This window comes from Daphnia magna, linkage group LG6, assembly GCF_020631705.1.
Source record: "Daphnia magna isolate NIES linkage group LG6, ASM2063170v1.1, whole genome shotgun sequence".
NCBI lineage: Eukaryota > Metazoa > Arthropoda > Branchiopoda > Diplostraca > Daphniidae > Daphnia > Daphnia magna.
In genome coordinates this window covers 6,431,087-6,453,200 of record NC_059187.1, presented here as the reverse complement: position 1 = coordinate 6,453,200, position 22,114 = coordinate 6,431,087, and the positions used below count along the sequence as shown (strand labels likewise).

Sequence of the window (22,114 nt, the reverse complement as noted above, 5' to 3'; positions counted from 1 at the left end):
TGTCGTTAGAAGGGGCTGCGGGTAAATGGTATGCATGCATGGAGGCATCAGGCAACCTTCCCGCTGCGTGGTCAGACGCACAAGGGCCCCCGATGGTCGCAGGAGTAAAATCAGCGCTGTTGACACAGTCTACGCCCGAAAACTATGTGCAACATAACGAGGTTAAACTGCGCGGGAGGAAGCAGGGAATTCAAGAATCGACCCTAGAATACTACTACGACATGCTCGATCTATGCCGTAGGGTAGATCCGCATATGGCTGAGGCCACGAAGCTAGCACACCTCTGGCAGGGTTTGCGTCCTAGTGTCCTAGAAAAACTATGGAGATTAAAGCCCACCAACTGCAATGAGTTTCTCCAAGAAGTAAAGCGCTTCCAGGAGATGACCGATCGAGGGAAGCAAGACGAGTGGGCGATGGGAGTCATGGGAAGGGAGGAAAGAACCCAGCATAGCCCAGCGGGGCAGCAAGATGCGTCCGTAGCTACAAGGTTGGAGAAAATCGAGAAGATGTTTGAAGAATCAATGCAGAAAGGAGATAATTTCAACCAAGGGAGAAACATAATAGAGGGAGAGATCCAAAGGCCACGCCAAATTGGACACCCGATGGTAAGCCCATTTGTTTCAGGTGTAGGCAGCCGGGGCACCTAAAACAAAATTGCCAGATTCCCATGGAAAATCGACAAGGAAACGGGAATGGGGGGAACCACCGGGCTACGGGAGATACTCAAAAGACTAACCCCACGTTCCTCGGCCTCCTAAGGGAAGAGAGCGGATTAAGTTTTCCATTACTTCGCAGTGACGTAACGAAACTTGTCGTCCAGGATGTTATGTGTAATTATGTGTAATGGGAGAAAGATACCCGCTGTCATTAACACGGGGGCAGCAGTGTCCGTTTGTTCACCCGGGGTAGCCACGTTATTACGCCTTGAGATAAAACCCTGGCTAGCGAACAGGCTCGTGTCAATTAACGGCCAGGAAATACGTCCCGGAGGAGCAGTAGAGTTGGAAATATCGGATGGCGAGTCAAAAGTAGTCGGCGGAGTTCTGGTGTTAGAAATGGGGGGAATTGACCTCTTGCTCGGTAAAGACTTCATGGAGAGATTTGGAACGAGAATGAAAATAGGGGCTCTGCCTGAATTCATCATTGGAGACATTCCAATGGGGATGATGGCAGAAAAAAAGAGATTGAAACACCCGAGCTGGTGTACCGGGTAGGACGCATGATACCCGCACGTTCATCGGTGGTGGTCGAAATAGAGTTGACACCAGGAATCCCGGGGAAGAACGGGGCAATGATAGAGCCCTCGACTAGCGTACTGGAGTGGTAGGGCGTTTCAACGGGGCAACTGTTGGTAGCGGATTGCGAGACGTTTAATCAAGTGCTGGTAACCAATTTCTCAGATCGAAACCAGTGGGTACCGAGAAACATGGTCCTGGGGACGCTAGAAGAGAGCACCTTAGCTGAAGAGGTGGTGAAAAAACTGGGGGAAGCTCAGCAAGTGGTGGCCCAATGGTTACATAGAGTGCAAGAAAAACAAAAGGACGCTTATGATGCACGGCGAAGAGTTGCAACAGATTTCAAGGTTGGGGATGAAGTCCTGGTGTATGAACCTTTTCGCAAAATAGGGCGGTCTGAAAAGTTACTACATCGATGGCGAGGATTTTACGTGGTTGTCCGTGAAACGTCGTCGTTAAATTACGAGTTGCCACGGCGCGGAAATCAGAAATTGTTCACGTGGTAAGCATGAAAAAATTTGCTAGAGGTTCGCCAGAGGTGACGGGTAGGCCTAACGAAGAAAACTTCCTAGGGGATACTTTACCAGTAACGCCGCCACTGGAGGGGAGTCAACGGCCAGTAAAAACTGAATCCTGACGTGGAAAAGACCCAATCGGCGAGCTGCGTCAGCAGAGAGGGGAGAAAGGGGAAAGAACTGCACGGCTAGAAGCAATCCAGGAGGAGCCAGAGGAGGAGGAGGGTGTCGATCCCGAAATATCCCGCCCGGAACCACAAGAAACTGAGCAAAGTAAGGGAGGGGAGAGGAGATCGGAGAGAAGTCGAAAACAACCCAAGCGCTATGGCAACCTAATAACCTTCAGCCCCTTTATGCTACTCTTGACGCTACTATGTGGGGCAATGCCATGTGGGGCATCTCTTCGGGAGAGATTCGTAATGAGTGGGGTAGTTTTTCAAAATCTTGGGGAAGTCAACTTCAGCGATTCGGAATGGGTAGTCGTGACTGAGGTGTCTTTTCGACAAGTTGAGGCTACCCTGGGCCATCTTGGACAATGACTGGCGGAGAAACTAACACAGTACGAAGGTGGGCCGCTGAACGACGATTTTAAGATCGGTAATCGAATCAAAGAACAATTAACGGAACGAGCGACAGGCTGCCTAGAGGAACTAGGGGTAGTCAAGAGTAGATTCAATCACCTGAAGGAAGCAATATCCGGGAAACAGCAGAGGGCCAAGAGAGGATTAATTGATGCCGGTAAGAGTGTCCTGAAATGGCTTTTCGGCGTAGCGACGGATCGAGAACTGGAGGAGCTTAGTAAACATCTCGACTCTCTGTCAAAAGAGACATCCTGTATTGTGAGCACTCTGGCTGAGCAAGCGACCCTTGTCAATGAAAGCTAGTGGGAACTACATGAGCACACTGTAGTCTTGGGTCAATTGGAGCGAGCCCATCAGACGCTGGAAAAGGAATTAAATAGAGCCAAAATAAATTTCGTAAACGCAATGAATGTACTGGAACGACAATCAATAGTCACGGCAAGAGTGGATGAGGCTTTCCGAGCGGCACACCGGTTATTGGAATGGACCAAGATGACAGTAGACGACATAAGCATTGGGTTAGCTCTACTGGCGTCTGGCCGATTGCCTCCAGAAATGTTTCCTCCCGCACAATTAAGAACGGTTCTGTCAGAAATTAGTTCTTCTCTAGCTTTAGGGTGGGCCCTAATTCCCGCACTTCAAAGAGGAGATCTTTGGCGGGCTTATCAGGAAGCGAATGTTGTGACAGCATCCACAGAGAATGGTCTCAAGTTATTCATTCATTTCCCTATAGTAGAATTTGAAAAGACTTTTGAGTTATATCAAATTGTTGTGTTACCCGTGTATGACGCAGAAGGTGGAGTAGGACTTCGTCATTCTTCTTTACCCCAAATTTTGGCAGTAGCAGGAGATCAACAAACGTTCATCGAATTAACCGAGGAAGAAGTAAGAACCTGCAAAGATAACTCGGGTTCGGTATGCCTCCTCGCAAGGGCCATCGAGCGAACAAATTCAAAGAAAACGTGTTCCATGGCGTTGTTTTTACAAGATACAGAAAAGCAAAAACTTGAGTGTGAACAAGTGTTTGTGAAATAGAAAGGACCTGAAGCTTTGTATCTTGGACAGCGTCAGTGGGCGTTGTCAATAGGGAGAACCCAAACGTTGGTAATCACGTGCCCGTCGCGAGCTGGAAGTCGGAAACCGTATAAACGAGAGTTAACGACCGTCGAAATTGTTGAAATTCCAAAAGGGTGTTCGGGTCAGACAGATGACTGGATCCTTCAGGCAAGCTATCAGAGGGAGTCATCCACTTCCTGGGAGGATTCCCCGCCATCCCAACTGAAGGGTATCAACTGGACACTCCCAACATGATCGATAGACAAGCCCAAAAAATCGGCGTCGACGTCACTACAGGCTTTGATCGCCTCGGCCCTTGGAAAAAACAAGGCAGCCAGAACAATGGTCGATATAGTTGGGAAATCTACACGTCAGCTGAAAGAAGAGGATGAAATCCGAATACGTCAACTAGGGATGATTAATTATTTATAAAGACTGGAGAAGACGCAGAATGTCTTAAAGTGTAGTATTCTAGAACATTTCCTGAATTGGAAAAGTATTACTAGGGTAAATAAATCAAAAACCCCCTTTTTTCCTATCTCCCCCTGCAATCGAAACCCCCCTGGATTTTTTTAAATTTTGCAACGCAGCATCCGAAACTGGTCTATACTATATATATTTAACGTTTTTATTCTTTAATTTATTCCTTTTTTATTCTTTCTCTTCTCTTCTCTTTTGTTTTATTTTGATGAATAATTATTTTTCGGGAAAGCTTTTTAAACAACAGCATATATATTTATCGTTTCATTCTTTCCTTTCCTTTTTTCCTCTTTCTTTACTTCTTTTTTTTTATCTTTTTTAAATTATTGTCTTCTTTTAATCTTTTATGAAAGTGGTCCCAGGGATAGAATGGCAGAGGAAGGAGCATCTAGTATAAACGCAACTAGAGTAAGACTCCATGGGAATTCCATAAAAATCCCAGTTCCTCTGCCAAACATATTAAGTTGTGGGGAACGAGCTTGTCAGGGTGAGCGGGGTAATGGGCCCTGGTCAGGGGAACGCAAGAGACAGTTGGCGGAGAAACACATGAAAGATCAACACTCGAAGAGAGGGATTCAGTTCACGACCCAATATGTCTGAATTGGCTGCAAAAAGGAGTTTCATTCCTTAATTTCAGCCGGAAGGCCTGCCAGGCCCTTTTCTTCTAGTATTCTCCTCCAGTCCCTCGAACTCACCATTTCTTCTGAAATCGGTGATTCGCAGGGGTCTGCGAGTCCTGCTCACTCGCTTCTCCCAACTTTTCCCCCTTGTAGAATCGAGGGGGACAAAATTATTTTAAAATACCCTGGAGGATCCAATAAATGTCCAAGGTGCGAATGGACTACCCTGGCACAGAACACCAGAGCCATGGGTAGTATTCATCGGCACCTAGAGACAGCCCACACACTCCGACTTTTAAAATACTGGGAATCCGGAGTGTGTGGATTTGCTGGAGATGGCCCTACACTAAAAGGGCATTACCAGAGATGTTATCCGTGATGGGAATGCCGCCGATCGAGGAGGAGGGGCCTGGTAAGGCCCTATCTTTAGCAAATTTTACCCAAAGCCCCATTTTAATTCTTGAGAGGGAGTTCGCCGCATCTTTTAATACACAAAATTTTAGTTGGCTCTACGAACTCCCTTTACAAGAAATTTCTTATCCACCAACTGTAGCTCCGGAAGTGCCACCACCCGATACCCTTCACGAGACCCAACCCTTTTCCCCCAGTCAGAAAAATGTTCGAGGATGCAGCCAAGACAGCTCAGAAGAGCAAAGCCAAAGAGGCGGCGATTTCGTTCGTCTCTGGGTACCTGCTTTTCTGAGCTGCGAGACTATTCTTGATCTCGAAGGCGTCCTCGAACGTTGCACTGCTGACTGGCTCCACAAAGCACAGATTTTAGAAGACCCTAGCCCTGAAAAACCCCGAGGAAACCCTAATGGTAGAAAAAGAAATCATAACAGGCAGATGCAGAAGGCCCGGCGACAGATCAAGCTCAAGGCGTACGAAGCGAGGAAGATTCAACGGCTCTTCAACATCTACCCAAGAAGAGCCATTCGAGAGGTGCTCGGAGATCGTTCACCCTCGTATAATTGCACTGTTGAAGCTGCGGAGGAATACCTCGAGAGGACTTACCACCACTTGAGTCTACCTACGCAGCAGTGCCAGAGTGCGAGGGTACTCTACGACACCTGCGACTGGTCCCATCCATCAAGGGACCAGATGGATTTCCTCAAATGTGCGCCTAGCCAAAAAGAGCTTGAGGCTAAACTTCGCCGGGCTACAAATACATCTCCAGGGGTCAATGGCCTAGAATATCGACATCTAATGGCCCTCGACCCCGACTGCATTTTGCTGGAAACCGTTTGTAGAATAGTTTGGAATATTGCAATTCCTAACTGTTGGAAAATATGGCGAACTGTCCCCATCTTTAAGAAAGGGGACACTAGCGATTATTCCAACTTTAGGCCAATTTCCCTTCTTCCGACCATCTACAAACTGTTCTCGTGAGTAATCAGCCAGAGACTCACAGAAGTCGCCTCAGATCTTGGCTGGTTATCTCCCGAGCAAAAGGGTTTCATCCCGGGGGTCCATGGTATTCAGGAGCACACACAGCTCTTGAAGACCGTTGTCGAGGAGACAAGGACCAAATGTAGGCATGTGTCTATAGCATGGCTAGACATGTGCAATGCGTTTGGTTCTGTGCATCACGCCGTTCTTGGAGAGCTGTTTGCTTCTCTTCCGATACCAGACTACCTCCGGCGCATTTTGGCGGACATTTACTCGGGGAATCGGATGGATTTTGCCGCACAGAAAGAATCTGTTCGTATTGTAACAGTATGTTGTATTGACGGTTCACAAGACTAAGACTGCCCACTGATACACGACCACGGGGGACTATATATGGGGGGGAAACACTGACGTCACACGTCCGGTACCATTCCATACCGGATCACATAACGTGGTCATTGACCACGTGACAGTATTTCCCCAACAGCAGGTGTTCGTCAGGTTGACGCTATTAGCGCCCCTATTTTTAACCTGGCTTCCGAGCCCCTCGTCAGGGCCGGAAAGTCCAATATCAACCCCAGATTTTTATTATTTGGCTCGCTCGTCAAGACCACGGCATATGCTGACGACATTGCCGTGGTTACAAATTCTCCTGACGAGCTCCAAAATATTTCAGACATTTTATCCCTCACCGCTGACACCTTAGGGCTGCAATTTAACGCCGGGAAGTGTGCTTGCTTGGTCATTGACAAAGGCAAGCCGTCTGAGGCTCTGTGCCGAATCGGTACTCAACCCATTCGGTGCTTGGGACTAGACGACCAAGAAACATATCTTGGTACAACGATCGGCGGGAAATTGCGGTTCCGTCCTCCCACTGACCTTATCCCTAACCTCAACAAGATTGCCGCCTCCCACCTCGCACCATGGCAAAAACTTTAGATCTTCAGTAGCCACCTTCCACCCTCCCTTTCCCATGACCCCGCTTCGGGTCGGGTCCTGAAAGACTGCCTCACCCAACTGGACACTGAGTGTAGGAAGTTCCTAGGCCTTATTTGCAACCTTCCCAGTCACGCAACGGTCCCGTTTTTCTACGCGGACCGGTGGGTTGGGGGCCTAGGAATATGCCGCCTCACTGATGATGCCAATATCTGGACCATCGCCAGGGCCGGGCAGCTCCTCACTTGTAGAGACCCTACAGTGAGGAACATATGCCGAGAGCAGCTCCATGACACCATCCGGCGAGGGTTCAGAAACGAGCATCCAGGAGTGTTGCCAGTTGGGGAATTTCTTTCGGGATCCGTTGATGGGGGGCTCTACAGACTGAGGTACGCGGAGGCAGGGTCCAATCTTTGGACTCTTGCCCGCCAAGCTGCAAAACGACTGGGAGTGCGGATTGATGTATCCGGCGACGAAAATCTAAGAATTGTCACCGATGACGTCTCCGTAAGCCCAGTCAAGGCAGTCCGCGGACTTCGTAAAGTAGCTTGGCAGCGCTATACCAGGGACCTAATTTCCGACAAGAGCCACCAGGAAGTAGTTGCCACTGGCCTCTCCCTGGAAGACAAGTCGAAAGACATGGCTCGCCTGGTATCCTGTCGTACGCCTCTCCCCTTCCGAAACTGGAGATATCTTCACAGGGCCCGGCTCGACATCCTTCCTCTTCGGGGGCACTCGTGGTTTTGCTCACAGGAGCAAGATACGAGTTGCCGCCGATGGGGAAAGGAAAACGAGACCGGGTTTCATGTGCTTAACCACTGTGAAGAAGGTCTCCAGCTCGCAACCAAGAGGCACAACACCATCCTAGATATCTTGGAGTCGCTGCTAGTCAAGCAGGGACACGACGTCACAATCAACATAGTCCAGTCGGAATAGCCCAAAATGCCTATCTAACCTAAAACAAATTGCAAAGTTTTGTTTTCTACATCAGTTTTTTTAATATTAATCTTCTTTATGTTCTCCTAAAACCCTCCCTCGAAATTTTAATATTTAGTATGATTAATTTCAATTATAAAATATGTGTATTTTTGTATTGTAATTTAGTCTAATGAAATACAAAAAAATTTAAATTAAAAAAAATGAACTTTGTTTAATACTAATTGGTCTACATGCATGCCAAATTTTATTTCCCTAACTTGTAAAATGATGAAACACCACACGAAAAATGAGTTCCGTCTCCCTTTTTACTACCCAAAAACCGCTTCCGTGTTTAACACATAGCTTACGGGGAAACGGCTTTAGCGAAAATCGCTGCCGCTAGTTATCTAATCCCCTCCTCTTCCGTTTTTGTCTCATATTAAAGAGCTAATTCTCTTCTACAAACCCAGTAAAAGATTTTTGGGAGGGGGAATTAGTTTTAAAGTTTTTAGATTTTATATACAGCCCATATTTCCTGAAATTTTCTATGAAATTTTTTATGAAATTTTTTATGAAATTTGAAATTTTCTATGAGAGAATTTCGATGAGAGATTTCTAAGAAGTCAAGATGATGTCGAACTTAGGTTAAACCACAAGTGTATACATTGCAATTAACCAATTTATGCTAAATATTTTTTCAATTTTAAACTTAAGCATGATTTATTAAGTTTAAAGTAGTTTTTTATTATCTGAAATTAAAATCCTATCATCATTATACTTGCTTCGAATATTATTAAATGCTGAATAATATAAATTTTCTGTAAGTTAATTTCCAATGGCTTGGTTCCCGTAAGCTAAACGCCAAGCCTGTGCAAACAAACTCACGACTTACTTATATTTTATTCATTTATTTTTATAAATCTAAAAATAAACCATCCGACAAATAGATAACTACTCATTGATTTTTTTTATTTTTCGTATTGAATGCTGGACTTAAAATAAAAATATGTTCAAGGGAAAAATTTGAACACGGTTAAGTTCTCCCCTTTTGAAAAGAAATTAATTTTGACAATTAATAATAAAACTTAGCGATCGACCCCAATTAGCTCTAATCGAGTTAACCACCCCGCACCGATAAAGTGCATTCGGGGCTGAATTGAGGTGCCAATTTTTCAACCGGGGCGGTGCGGGGAAAATTTTGAGGTTAACCCGTTGCCCCGACGCAATTTTTTTTTAATGCCGTTCTTACGGTTTCAGAGTTTAAATCGGGGCAGGCGGGTAGAACGAGTTATTATCGGGTTGTTATCAGATCGATCGGGTGAAACAGTCAATCGATTATGTTTTTCTGCATCGATAAATCGATTGCAATCGGGTTAGCTTCCCTGATTAAGTACCTCGATTAAACCCCAATTGAATTCGGGGAGAAGAATTTTCCACCCTGAGCCACGCCTCGATTGCCCGAAATGAGAAACCCGATTGGAAAAAAAGCGCCCCGATTGGCTCGAGGCCGATTCTTAAATGAAACAATTGAAAATTGTCTTGGCTGTTGGAAGGAGGTCCGTAGAATATAATTTTTGCACATCCATTGCACTTCCAAGGTGACTAGCCGATGGACATCCTTGGAACTACCCATTGAGTACATGAATATCTAACGGATGTTCGGCCATGATTCGGACACAGACTACGAAGTAAAGACTGAAATCGGTCCCATAAGCCTTGGAGGAACCGTTGGGGCGATGCTTGAGCTTGTCGCTAGGGCGCAGCTCATATGCGATGGAGAATTTTTCAGCAATTTTCCCATTTCAGTACTGATTACGTGCTTCACACACACGGGATTTGCGGGTTATCTACTTGGTGTAATTTCTTGAATCTAGCACCGTAATTTTCCTTTGCCCTTTCTGATGACCCATTAATTATTTCATAATTTTCGAAGAACTCTACGGTTAGTTTTAAAAATGTCCCATTTCTACTCATTTCTTGGATCTTTAGAATCAATCGTAAAACACTGTTGTCAAAACACAAAACGGAAGGCGCCGCGTATAAAATGTATAGCACACAGAGGATCTAGTTGAGATTGAATTTGTGTAGCCGACTAATATTGATATTTAGACATTATAATATTAGTTTTTTGTCATTATGCAATATTCTTATGATGTATAGACTAGAAGTATATAAAAATAAAATTAATCTGGTTAAAATATCTGTATTTTGGCAATATTTAATTTGAATTCAATTGGAATTCTATCACAATATTATCACATCACACATCACAATATCAATCACATGATTGCAGTATGGTAAATATCACATGGTTACAGTATAAAGAAACTGTAATTGATTTTCCAGCAAATTTTCTGTTTTTCATCTTCATCCTTGCGTGTGCTTCGCTGCGTTTATTTTCGACAGTATCAACAAATCTTTTCTTGCCAAAGCATCGAAATCTTTAAGTGAGATATTGAAAAATGACGTCCGACATTAGACTCTTTCGATGCATCACGCATCCAATCAATGGCAGTTTGTCCCCACATATTAACAGTAGTATTGCTTCATATGAGTCTTTCATAAAAATACGATCATGCTTAGCTAATTTAAGAAATATCTCGTCTACAACGCAAATAAGCTGGAAAATTTTGTATGAGGAGAAAATCAGACTACCGCGCTTTTTTTTAACTCGGTCAGTTAAGAAGCTGTGAAATTCATTGGTAGTTCTTCTGGACTGATGTTTACGGTTCCGAGACAACTTTGACAAAAGGAAGAGTTCGCCCGTCTACCCTTCTGCCTGAATGAGTGTACCATATACCCACAAATATGGTAGATGATGTTGCAATCAAGAACATCTATTTTCGAGGAAGCAGGAGTCTGTGTGGTAGTAGAGGCGTCATCATTTTCGGTAGAGAGGTCTTCATTTCCCGCACTGTCTACGAGATCCATTTCACGCATGATATCCTGTAATAGGATATCACGGAAATAGTCTCGTTTTTCTTTCATCAGCTTCTTATTATTGCTGAATCGTTTCTTAATGCATGAGCTGTATGATGTCAAGACAACACTTCTTTCCTCGCCGTCGCAGTTGGCCCCACGCAACACCTGCTTGGTTGTGTAATATAGTGTCAGCAGCCGAAATAATTCGAGGAATGATGCCGCAGTTGGTTTGTCACCACAGCGACCGCTCACTCGGATAATCCCAAAAAAGCACTACGGAGATAATTTAATATTAGAAAATAAATTATGATTCATAGAACTAAAAAATATAGTTACCTCGATGCAGTCTTGGTTCAGTTTTCCTGTTAGAACGTATCTGTAGTTCTCACGAAGAAGAAGCTCGACCACGTCTATAGTACTTATTATTGTCACTCTCAAACCATTTAGAGTAATATTGGAGAGAAATGGCTCATACACCACTTTAGTAACATGTTCTGATTCAGTCTGAGACGAAGAATCGGCATCATATACTGTAGCAGCCCAAGAACCACATTGGAAAATCGTCGTGGGAATCTCCACACAAAAGAACTTCGTCTTCCAACTCGTTACTTGGTGAAATACCACAGTCAGCTGTTTCTGTCTCTCCTAGACACTGATATAAATTACTCAAAACCTAGAATGTAAGGCAATAATTACTATATATATCACTAGTACTGTAACCGAATATACACACTTCGTGACGACCACCTGCACCATTCCAATTTGTCTCAGTGATTCCATAGGCGGGTCGTCGAGCGTTCATGACGTCGAATGAGTTGTTCAGTAGCCTTATTAGATCTTCCAGTGCTTCACAATCCTTAAATTGACCAGCGAGTTTTTCATCTGATGACATTCTATAGCGATGGAGACCGTCAGCAACGGAGTTTGAAAGGATCTACAGAATAACTGACATGAAATAGCTATAGTGCTGAGATCCGAAGGAATATATTCTTACTTGTACCGCTAGCTTAACGCTCATTCGTTGGAAGCTATTCGGATTCAAATGTACTGGTTTCAATTTTGGAACCACACTAAGTCCTGTGTTTCCTCTACCTTCATCGTGTTGAAACAGTTTCAAGAGATGCGAATATTGGATTGTTTTACCCGCAGCCTAGGTACAAAATAGTGATATGAATTACGTACAATGTTAGAGCAGTTATAAATGAATATATACTTGAACATCTTTGTGGTTGAATATATGATTTCTGATGCATTTAAATAGATGAGGTACATCTCTTAGAAAAAAACATCCCATCCAGCTGTCGGATGAATGATGGAGTTCTTCATTGAAATTGTATCAGTATTGCATCCTGAAATCCCAAACATGTTCCACATTGAGTTGTTGGGCTGAGAGCACACAGTGGAAAGGACTCTTGCGTTAGCTTCCTCCAACAATATCATGGCTTTAAGGACAATCTTTTGCAGCTGGGCACCCGATGCGGCATTCTTTGAGGCAAAGACGGCTATGGGTTGAATCCAGGATGTCTTATATGGTCTGAAGATTAAAACCAGGGCGTGATCAGCTAAATCAGGAATGTCAGTAGTGGAGGCCGAGGAGTCTTCTGTACAAACATCATACTCCGTCCATTCTTCGTTAAGGGCAGAGAAGTTTGCTTGGTCTTCCGCACAAGCACTAGGGCTCTCAAATAAGTAGGTGAATCCCTTAAACTGAAATCAGTTTTTGTCGAACTTTATGTCCTGAGTTATTGACATTTCATCCCATATTAGGGAGCCATACCTTTCACTAAGAGACTTTCTACTAAACTGTTTCTTTATGCACTCTAAGGCAAATTCATTCAAACCAAACTCAGTGGAAAGGCAGCTTGATAACTTCCTTAATGTTTCCTGGCATGGCAGGGGAAGTATGTTGTTAACTCTTAGGTGTTCATATACAGCAGGGCTCTTAATTCTTATCAGAAGACATTCTAACAACCACTCCACTTCATACCGCATATCCTTGTGGTGTTTTGCCTCACATCTTGACTTGGCAACAATAGTTTTAACAACTAGTTTTGCCCATATGAATAAATGATTGATTAGGTAATATACATATATGCGAAGCCATTTATTGAAAACTAAGTGCTTTTTAAAGAATATTAAAAAATGGGAAAGTCATCACGTTTGTTGAAATGGAATGGTTACATAGTTATACTTTATCATCTAGATCGTTCAACAGAAATCAAGTCGATCTTTCATCAAACTCGCCATGTTCATTCTCAATCCATGAATCTCAGCTTTTAGTTCCTGAAATGTACGAAAAACATATCACTATTCGTATGATGGCTTACTTGGAATATTTACCTTTAGAGCTGCGTTTTTCTTCTCCACTTGAATGTTTAGTTTCGAAACCTTTTTCACCTTTGCAGCAACTTTTTGCGACCGTTGTTGCATGCTCAAATACTTTTGGTTCAATTTGGTATACATTTGAATAGTCTTGTGGCGTTTAAACTGTAGTTTCAATGCTTTGTCAACCAATTTGCAGAATTTACAAAGCTTCAATTCACCACCGGATTCGATAAAGAGACTACATATGCGAGTCAAAATAAGAAATTGGAATAAATGATTAAAGTCGGGATATTTTAATGCTATTAACGATTCATAGATTCATACTTATTAGAACGCCAAATGCCATCCACTAATTTTCCATTGCTAACAAAAGTGTTTTGGTCCTGTCGATGTTTTTCAGGATTATTGATAATTCCTGGGCAGATTTTGGCTTCATGCAGTTTTCTCAACATTTCTTCTACTTCCAGTAATGTTGTAAACGATCGAATATTTTCTTGTAGTTCAGAAAGTTCACGTGAAATTATTGTTTGCTGAATCGTTCTGTTATGAAAATCAACTGTTGCTATTTTCTGGATGGCAACACTACATTTCTTGACAACCACTGGAAAGCAATTTACACAGGCACTATCATCAGGTAGTTGTTCTCCGCGCCATGACGATTCAGGGAGTTTTATCGTGTCGATGTCACTTTGAAGGATTTCATCTTGTTCTTCGTTTGTTGTAATGGAAGTATGTTCAAGTGGAATCGGTTGATTTTCCATGTCAGAGGGGACAAGAGCTGTGTCTTCCATCAAGGAAGAGTTCTTGTTGTGGTATTGGTCAATCAAGTTCAGTCTTCCTATCCAGAGCTTGTTTCTTTTTCTTAGGAATCAAATGACTTGGGCAATGCCTTTTGTAATTGGAAATATTTCCCAATGGCTTGCGCTCAAGTGGTGCCTTTCTCTTTGGCGTTTCAGCAGGCAGGAGATTACTTGTAGAGTCTAAGTAAATATTAAGTTATTAAGCATATTTTCATGTATGTTTCAGGTTAATGTTCATTTACCTTCAAATATATTGGGAAGAGCACCAGTTTTTAATTTCCAGTTTTTTCTCGGAAGTTGAATGACTTGCCCTCCTATTATGATTTCATCATTCTTGATCATATCTTTTTCTCCAAAATGGTTTTCATAAAGCCTGAATGGTGCAGTTAACTTAGCATGTGGCTTCGTTGGTATTTTCTGGGCTCACAGCTTTAGTAGCACTTCATCTTTTGGTGTTGGAAAAAACCAGTGTTGTCAAAATCAAATGAAAAAATGATTTAAATCAAAATCAAATCATTTCGCCAAAATTGCTAAAATCTAAATCTTAAATCAAATCAAATCATTTTCTAGAATTGATTTAAATCGCTATTTAAATCATAAATCAAAATCATGAAAAAAATGATTTAAATCGCGATTTAAATCGATTTCAAAATCAAAATCAAAATCACTTCAACATTTTTTGCTTGAATATAACCATATGTTTGTTAGCAAAGCAATGGGAAATCTTTTCGTAATTTTCATTCACAAACTCGTAATTATTTTTTGTATTTTTTTTTTTTTGCAATTGATTGATAGCAAGGGGGAAATTAGTGTAGGGTAGAATGAAACACTTCGTGTATTTTTTGTCCCTCTGACTAAAGTACTGATTTAATTCAACAAAAAAGTGTATAATTTTGTAGAAAATTATCTATTCTTTAACAATTTTTCAAAATTTTTGTCAGACGTCAAGAGCTAGATTTTTGTTTCAATTAACTCCGCGTTTCAATTGGCCCCATGCTCTCTACAAAATCAGTACAAAACTAAAAGTATCAGGCGCAATTCCCACAATGATCGTTATATTTTAGAAAGAATGATGAAGATTCTGTAATCTGTATTAAAATTTATATTTTTCCAAAAAACGCTGATTTTGATTTAAAAAAACGATTTATTTTCGCATAAATCAAATCAAAAATCGCAAAATTTAAAAATGATTTAAATCAAAATCAAAATCATGAAAAAATGATTTAAATCGCGATTTAAATCATTTGTGATTTAAATCGCAATAGATTTTGACAACACTGGAAAAAACCTTCTCTCTTTTCAGTGATTTTAGCACCACCACCCACACCTGCATGCTGCTCCATATTATTTCTTGATCCATTTGGCCCATTTCTGCATCCAATTACAAAACAGTGTACTGGCATATCCTGCACAATAAAGGTAAAGAATTTGACTATGAACATTGATTAATATATTAAACCCAATTTGTTAATACCTTTCTATTCCACTGTAAAATAAACACAAACACTGCAGACAAGCACGGAAAAACTTAAAGTGAGAAGCCAGACCAGGAAAACACAATGTAATGTCAGCCAAACAAACAAACAATTCGGTGCGTCTTTAACTTTCGCGTCTTAAAGATCCATGCAGTGTTGCACGATAGCTTCATAAGAGTCATGGAATCGAGAGGAATGGGATTGAATATAACATTATTAAAACTAACCGCTGGTTTCTTCGAATATTATAAAATAATTCATGGGCTATCGGCAAAGGTCTTACATTATTATGAAATAAAATTTAGAATACGTCACCCGGTAGAAAACCCGCAAATCTCGTGTGTGTGAAGCACGTAATCAGTACTGAAATGGGAAAAAAGCTGAAAAATTCTCCATTGCACATGACCTGCGCCCTAGCGGCAAGCTCAAGCACCGCCTAGCGAAGGGTATAGGGGATTTCCGTCTTTACTTCGTAGTCTGTGATTCGGACATCCGACGGCAGAAATGTGCTATATGGGCTTCCCACATAGCACCGGGCTGTCTTAAAGACATCCAAAGGATGTCAAGTAGTCCTTTATGGGGACGTCCAGAAGATGTCTTTAAGCAATCTTTAAGACTTCTTAGTTGTGTCCTAATTGACCGGGACTAAGAGGTCTTAAAGACATCTTTTGGCTCAGCTTAGAGACATCCTGAAGATATCCAAAAGGATATCTCAGGTACATCTTTTATGATATGCAAAGGAAATTTCAAAGGATATTTTTCTGATATTTTAAAAATCCTTTTTGACTTCCTAAAGCTATCCTTTTGAGATGTCTAAAGCTATATCATTTAGACATCTCTAACATATCCTTAAGATATCCTTTGATATCTTTCGGATTGCTTAAACATATCCTTTTTGTATCTGAATGAATTCATTGCGATATCCATATAATGTATCTTTCCGGCTTGTTACAGATATCCCAATATCATGTTGCGGATTTCTTAAAGATATACTTTTTGCGTCTGAAAGATTTTCTTCAGATATCCCCATGATATCTTTAGTATTTATTTGCGACATCAACGTGATTTCATAAAAATATCCGTATGTCATCTGAAAGCCTTCTTAAAGATATCCCCGTGATATCCCTTCCAAAGATTTTAAGCTGTCCTAACATGAACTGTATGATTCTTTTAATACATCTTCATGACATCAAAAAGACTTTCAAAAGATATCCCCAAGATATCCTTCGGAATACTTTAATCCAGTCTTATAACGTCCTGTCGAACCTCCGAAAGAATGCTTATGGACGCCTTGAAGAAGTCTTACAGATTCCCCACGAGACTTTTATACGACCCAGCCAAGCTTTTTTTTTGACACATAAAAGACAATAAAAAGTATTAATTTTGGCATGTTTATTAAACCAGCGAGACCAAAAATACAAATATTAAAGTTAGTCATGGTCATGGTCAAGAGGGTATCCCTTTCCCGAGAGGAAAAATAGTCATAATGAGGGAACCATGGGTCTTTGATCATGAGTTAGCTATTATCGCTTAGTTTTTAGTCGGTCGACAGCTTTCCTTATGAAAATTTGGGTAATATTTTCTATTTTTGGAATAGTTGTTCTTTCGAACTCGCCGTGTTTCACAGCTTCAATTACCGCTAGTAATAATCTTGAGCCTTTTACGGCCAGTCCTTTTTCTTTCCCGCTGTTGGGTTTCGGCGTTCCGCTCCAGGTGTAAAGCTTCATTAAGTCATCAGACATGACTTCTCTCCATATTCGTCTCACTGTGTCATCCAAGTTTCTTTCGAAAAAGCTTCTTAGCATGTACACCTATGAGCAAAAAAAATTGTTGATTATTAGCCACGATATGACATGTAGTAAGGTACACACGATCGCCGTATGCTTCTCTGCGTGGTCATAGACCCCTGGTTCCTTCACTATGGCTATTTTTCAATCTCGGAAAAGGGATACCCTCTTGTGGGGTTTACTATGGAAAAAATTAGTGTTGTGGGTCGGGGCAAAGTCGGGGCAAAAGAGAGATTTTCCACCCGGTGGGACTGCCCTCTAGCGATAAAGGATTTTTGACCCGATCACCCCGACCTAAAACCCACGTTTTTTTGCATAGTAAACCCCGTAAGAGGGTATCTCTTTTCCGAGAGGAAAAATAGCCATATTGAAGGAACCAGGGGTCTATGACCCCTGGGTGTATTACCATACTCTCTGCAGGGAAAAATTTCTCTTACTAGGTTTTTTCTGACGTCCTCCTTTAATAGTTCTTCTTCAAAATATTTAAAATCTTCTACAGATTGTAGAGGAAGTGCGACATGTTTCTGAAAGGCCGGTAGTCCAATGTCTTCGGTGTTGTTATTAACTTCGGCCATAGACTTCCGACGAAGCAAAAGCTTCCGCAGTTCTTTTTGCTCACTTTTTACTTCGGCAACTTCTCTAGCCATAACACGTAAGTATCGGTTCTGATCTAGAAGATATTAAGTTCATTAAGATAATTCTTTTTTTGATAAAGGTAGGTAAACTAGTAGTAAACTGTTATTTATCTTTCGCTAGAAAAGGCATTTTTGTATGACAGATCCGTTACTTTTTGTGTTATAGTTTGTCGTACTGAAACCATGAAGACGTTTGTGAAGACTTTGCCCTTTAATAATTTACACGTAAATTACCTGATTTGTTGAAAAAGATTTCCACCTATTCTCTGTAGTCTGAACTGGAAAGTTCATACTATACCGAATAGGTTGACATTTAAAAAATCAGCTAATTTTCGTATAAATCATTAGATGGCAAAGTCTTCAGAAATTTAATTACGCATGGTTTCAGCTACGGCAAGACTATAACACATAGGCGACGGATCTCTTCATGAACACCACAATGCCTTCTCTGTTGAAGCAGAAAATATGGAAATATGCTCTTTTATTTTGAATGTTTGACAACTACAAATAACCAGAAAATACAAGTCCAATGCTACATAGGACAACTTCTAATACTTAAAAAAGCTTGCCAATATAGTCCGGCCCAATTTCACTATTACTTATTATGTTGAGTCTTACTTTTTAGCATTCTGATGACATATTTTTCGAAAGACGTACGTCGCTCAGGCGAAACTAAAAAAAAAATGTTAGCAATGCAAAACGAATTATTATTTTTCTTATATTTTTTTATTTGCTACCCCTTGGCGGTGTTCTGGTCCTAGGCTGGTAAATCTCTTGTGACGTACGAGGGAAAGTTATTGCTTGACAGGGGGAATGAGCGACTTTTGAACGTGTAACGGGACCGTCGTTGAATGTTTTGGTAATTGCAATGTCCTCCAGCATACTGTCATCAGATTCACCAGCAAACGAAACATTTGCTATCAAACCCTTGGATAATACAGGACAACTTAGCTCGACAGTTTCGACCACGTCCTGTTCAATATCATCTTCATCTGGAGAAACAAAGTGCAAAGCCGGCAGCGATGACTGTATACTTGGTCGTTGAGCAATAGCATCCTTTTGACGCTGAATCCTTTTGGATCCTTCCGATCTTAGATTTTTCCCACAACTGCTAATAAATGCTTCAGCGGATTCTGAGGTATCCATTTCTTCTTTTCTTTTTAAGGCTTTTTGATAAGAATCTATTGTAAAATGACTAATTAGTTGAGCCTTATATTAAGTAGAAACACAATTACCGTGAGTTGATACAATAGTACAAGCATGGCGCCTCCATGCCGTTTTGAGAACTGTGCACTCTTCAGCGGCACGGCGAATATTTTTTAGAGGCAAAGCACACTCTCCGTTACGAAACCATGAGCCTGGAACTACTTCATTTGCTCTAGTGGAGTCGCGGAATTTCACAACTAAATACGTAGTCATTATCACTTGATGTATAAGATTCACAAAAACTAAGATGTTGGTTCACCGAACTTAAATTTCACCTTATTCCAAGAGAAGTCAACGGACAGTGGAACAGCTGAGAGCGAAGGGCTTTTTTTTTCAACCAGCGTGGTTCGGTATTGCCATATTGTTTGCGATTCGTCTTTTTTTTTTCGTACTTTTTTTTACTAAAAAAGTCCACCAAAAGTAGGAAGAAATATTTACGTATTTTCCAATCTACCAATTCGGTGATTACGATTACAAAATGTTATAAATGTTATAAAATGTTATAAAGCAATTTTCCCTTGAATTTTCTTTTTTTCTGCTTTCCTTAAAAACTCCCTAAAAAGCAACAATTCAACTGTTTGATGGAATCGAACCATAGATCTTTGTTATCGTGGACTAATATTTACCCGCTGTGCCACTCTAGTATCAATTTATCGATGTGAAAGCCTATATTTAAGCAGTGACACATGGTTTTGGTACTTTTTATTCTAACTTTATCAGATGATTGTACCAATAATATAATTTTTACATAAAGTAGGCAAATGCTACCCAATTTTTTTTCCAAAATTAGTCCTTTAATTTGCCTTTAAGCGGCAATCATTTTAAACATTACTGTGACAATGTCGTTTGCAGTCGTCTGCTTTGTTGTTTATCGGTGACTGCTTTATTATTCCTATTAGTGTTAATAGCCCGTTAGTCAAAAATTCCTTTTTTTCCAGTTTGATCATTTTGGTTTCAAATTTTGGGTACCGGTAATGACGGACAGAAGACATAGAAGAGAATATCAGAACCGTTCGTCATACTTAAATTTCATGTATGGTATTGAAACCACGGACGAATCGTCAGATTCAGTTAACGAAATAGACGTGATTTCCAACCATTCAGTTGATGAATCCGGTATCTTAGCTGTAACTCAAATCCCTAGTTCCCAATCATTACAGGTATATATATACATATTAGCCCAAGCATACCATTTGCACCTAATTGCATAACTTATATAATTGCTGCCTGAAAATGGTGTAATTGTAAAATGGGATGATATAGGGCCATGATCAAGTAAAAAGTTATTGAATTTTGTTTTGGAACAACTTTTTTTTAAAGTTTTCTAGATTGTTTGTATTAAAATATAATCAAATCCCCCAATTTCTCTATTTTAGTTTGAAACCCTATTGTAGTTTGAACTGTAAACAAACTACAGATCGCAACAGCTGATCGGGTTGGTTGTTTACATTCCAGTGTTCAACTACTGCAACTAGTTACAGACGACGAATAATAAACGCAGCTGATCGGGTAGCTGGGTCAATCCATGCGAAATCGACCAAAGCGTGTGGCGACCAAGTCACCGATTTTTTTCAAACTTTTACCAGTTATAGGTCTATATGTGAAGTTTAATATGTGTAAAGGATTTTTTGTTTTCATGAAATGCAACAAAAGTGATGGAATATTTAATTTTTAATGTTTTTATTTTTCCGCGTTTTGCGCGTTTTCTGGTTTTCAGTTAAATTTCTTCAATTATCGTTATATATTCTTAAAAATTAGTTGAAAGTGAAATTGTAGTGTAAGAAACAAAGTTCACTTTTTTAAACTAAAAATTTAATTACAATTAAGTTTTTTTTTAAGATTTAAGTGTAAAATGGGCCCTTAAGTGTCATTCAGATTGTTAGAAACCTCCCTGGAATTAAAGAGATCCGATTATGCGGTATGAAAGTTGATATCGTCAACTATATTACTTGAAAGAATCGCCGAGGTTTTTTTTAAATTGATAATGCTGTGTCCATTCAAAGATTAGCCATTTTTAGGATTGTTTCGTCTTTTCTCGGCCATTTTTCCTCACCCCTTCTATCACTTTCCCCCTTTTATGCTAGAGTGACGGGTCGTCAAATACCGCCAAGGGCATAAAAGGGGGAAAGTGATAGAAGGGGTGAGGAAAAATGGCCGAGAAAAGACGAAACAATCCTAAAAATGGCTAATCTTTGAATGGACACAGCATTATCAATTTAAAAAAAACCTCGGCGATTCTTTCAAGTAATATAGTTGACGATATCAACTTTTATACCGCATAATCGGATCTCTTTAATTCCAGGGAGGTTTCTAGCAATCTGAATGACACTTAAGGGCCCATTTTACACTTAAATCTTAAAAAAAAACTTAATTGTAATTAAATTTTTAGTTTTAAAAAGTGAACTTTGTTTCTTACACTACAATTTCACTTTCAACTAATTTTTAAGAATATATAACGATAATTGGAGAAATTTAACTGAAAAACAGAAAACGCGCAAAACGCGGAAAAATAAAAACATTAAAAATTAAACATTCCATAACTTTTGTTGTATTTCATGAAAAAAAAATCCTTTACACATATTAAACTTCACATATAGACCTATAACTGGTAAAAGTTTGAACAAAATCGGCGACTTGGTCGCCACACGCTTTGGTCGATTGCGCATGGATTGACCCAGCTGTAAATGTGATTTTTTTTTTCAAACTGAAATAGGGAAATTTGGGGGATTTTGAAAATATTTTGATAGACACAACCTATACAACTTTACAAAACTGTTGTCCCAAAACGGAATTGAATCATTTTTTAGTTGACTTTGGGCCTATTTCATCCAATTTAACAATTCCAACATTTTCAGGCAGCAATTATAATGTAAATCAAATGAAGGGAAATTTATTCGGTATTAATTTGGTAAAGGAACCTCCAGTACCTATCACGGGGTTGCAGTTCTTTGATGGCCATTCTAGCGAAACACAAGAAAGTGAGACAGATGTTGAAATTCCTCCATCAACAACCCAAGAATCAAATAACGAACTGTCACAAAGTGATTTATCTGGCAAACATTCACTTTGGTCACAGCTAGCTGCATGGAAAATTGAAAACCACGTAGAATTCTCCGTGTGTGATCAACTGTTGAAAATTTTGAATCGATACCACCCTGAACTTCCACTGTCGACTCGGACTCTTGTGAAAACTCAGAGGAAGGCGGTGATGCTAAAACCAATTCTACCTGGTAA

The 22,114-nt window shown here is 40.5% G+C and overlaps 1 protein-coding gene and 1 pseudogene across 1 annotated transcript; both read right to left on the bottom strand.

Moving 5' to 3' along the window:
• Positions 1–11,679: 11,679 nt before the first annotated feature.
• On the bottom strand, positions 11,680–12,404 carry LOC116924511 (annotated as a pseudogene).
• Positions 12,405–16,658: 4,254 nt separating this feature from the next.
• LOC116935794 lies at positions 16,659–19,155 on the bottom strand. The gene is made up of 5 exons (XM_045175041.1): positions 18,910–19,155; positions 18,412–18,855; positions 18,293–18,346; positions 17,477–17,709; positions 16,659–17,063 (listed from the first exon to the last, which is right to left on the bottom strand). The coding sequence occupies exons 1-5, from the start codon at positions 19,091–19,093 to the stop codon at positions 16,776–16,778; spliced, it is 1,203 nt and encodes a 400-aa protein (XP_045030976.1). The 5' UTR covers positions 19,094–19,155; the 3' UTR covers positions 16,659–16,775.
• Between the last annotated feature and the right edge of the window lie 2,959 nt (positions 19,156–22,114).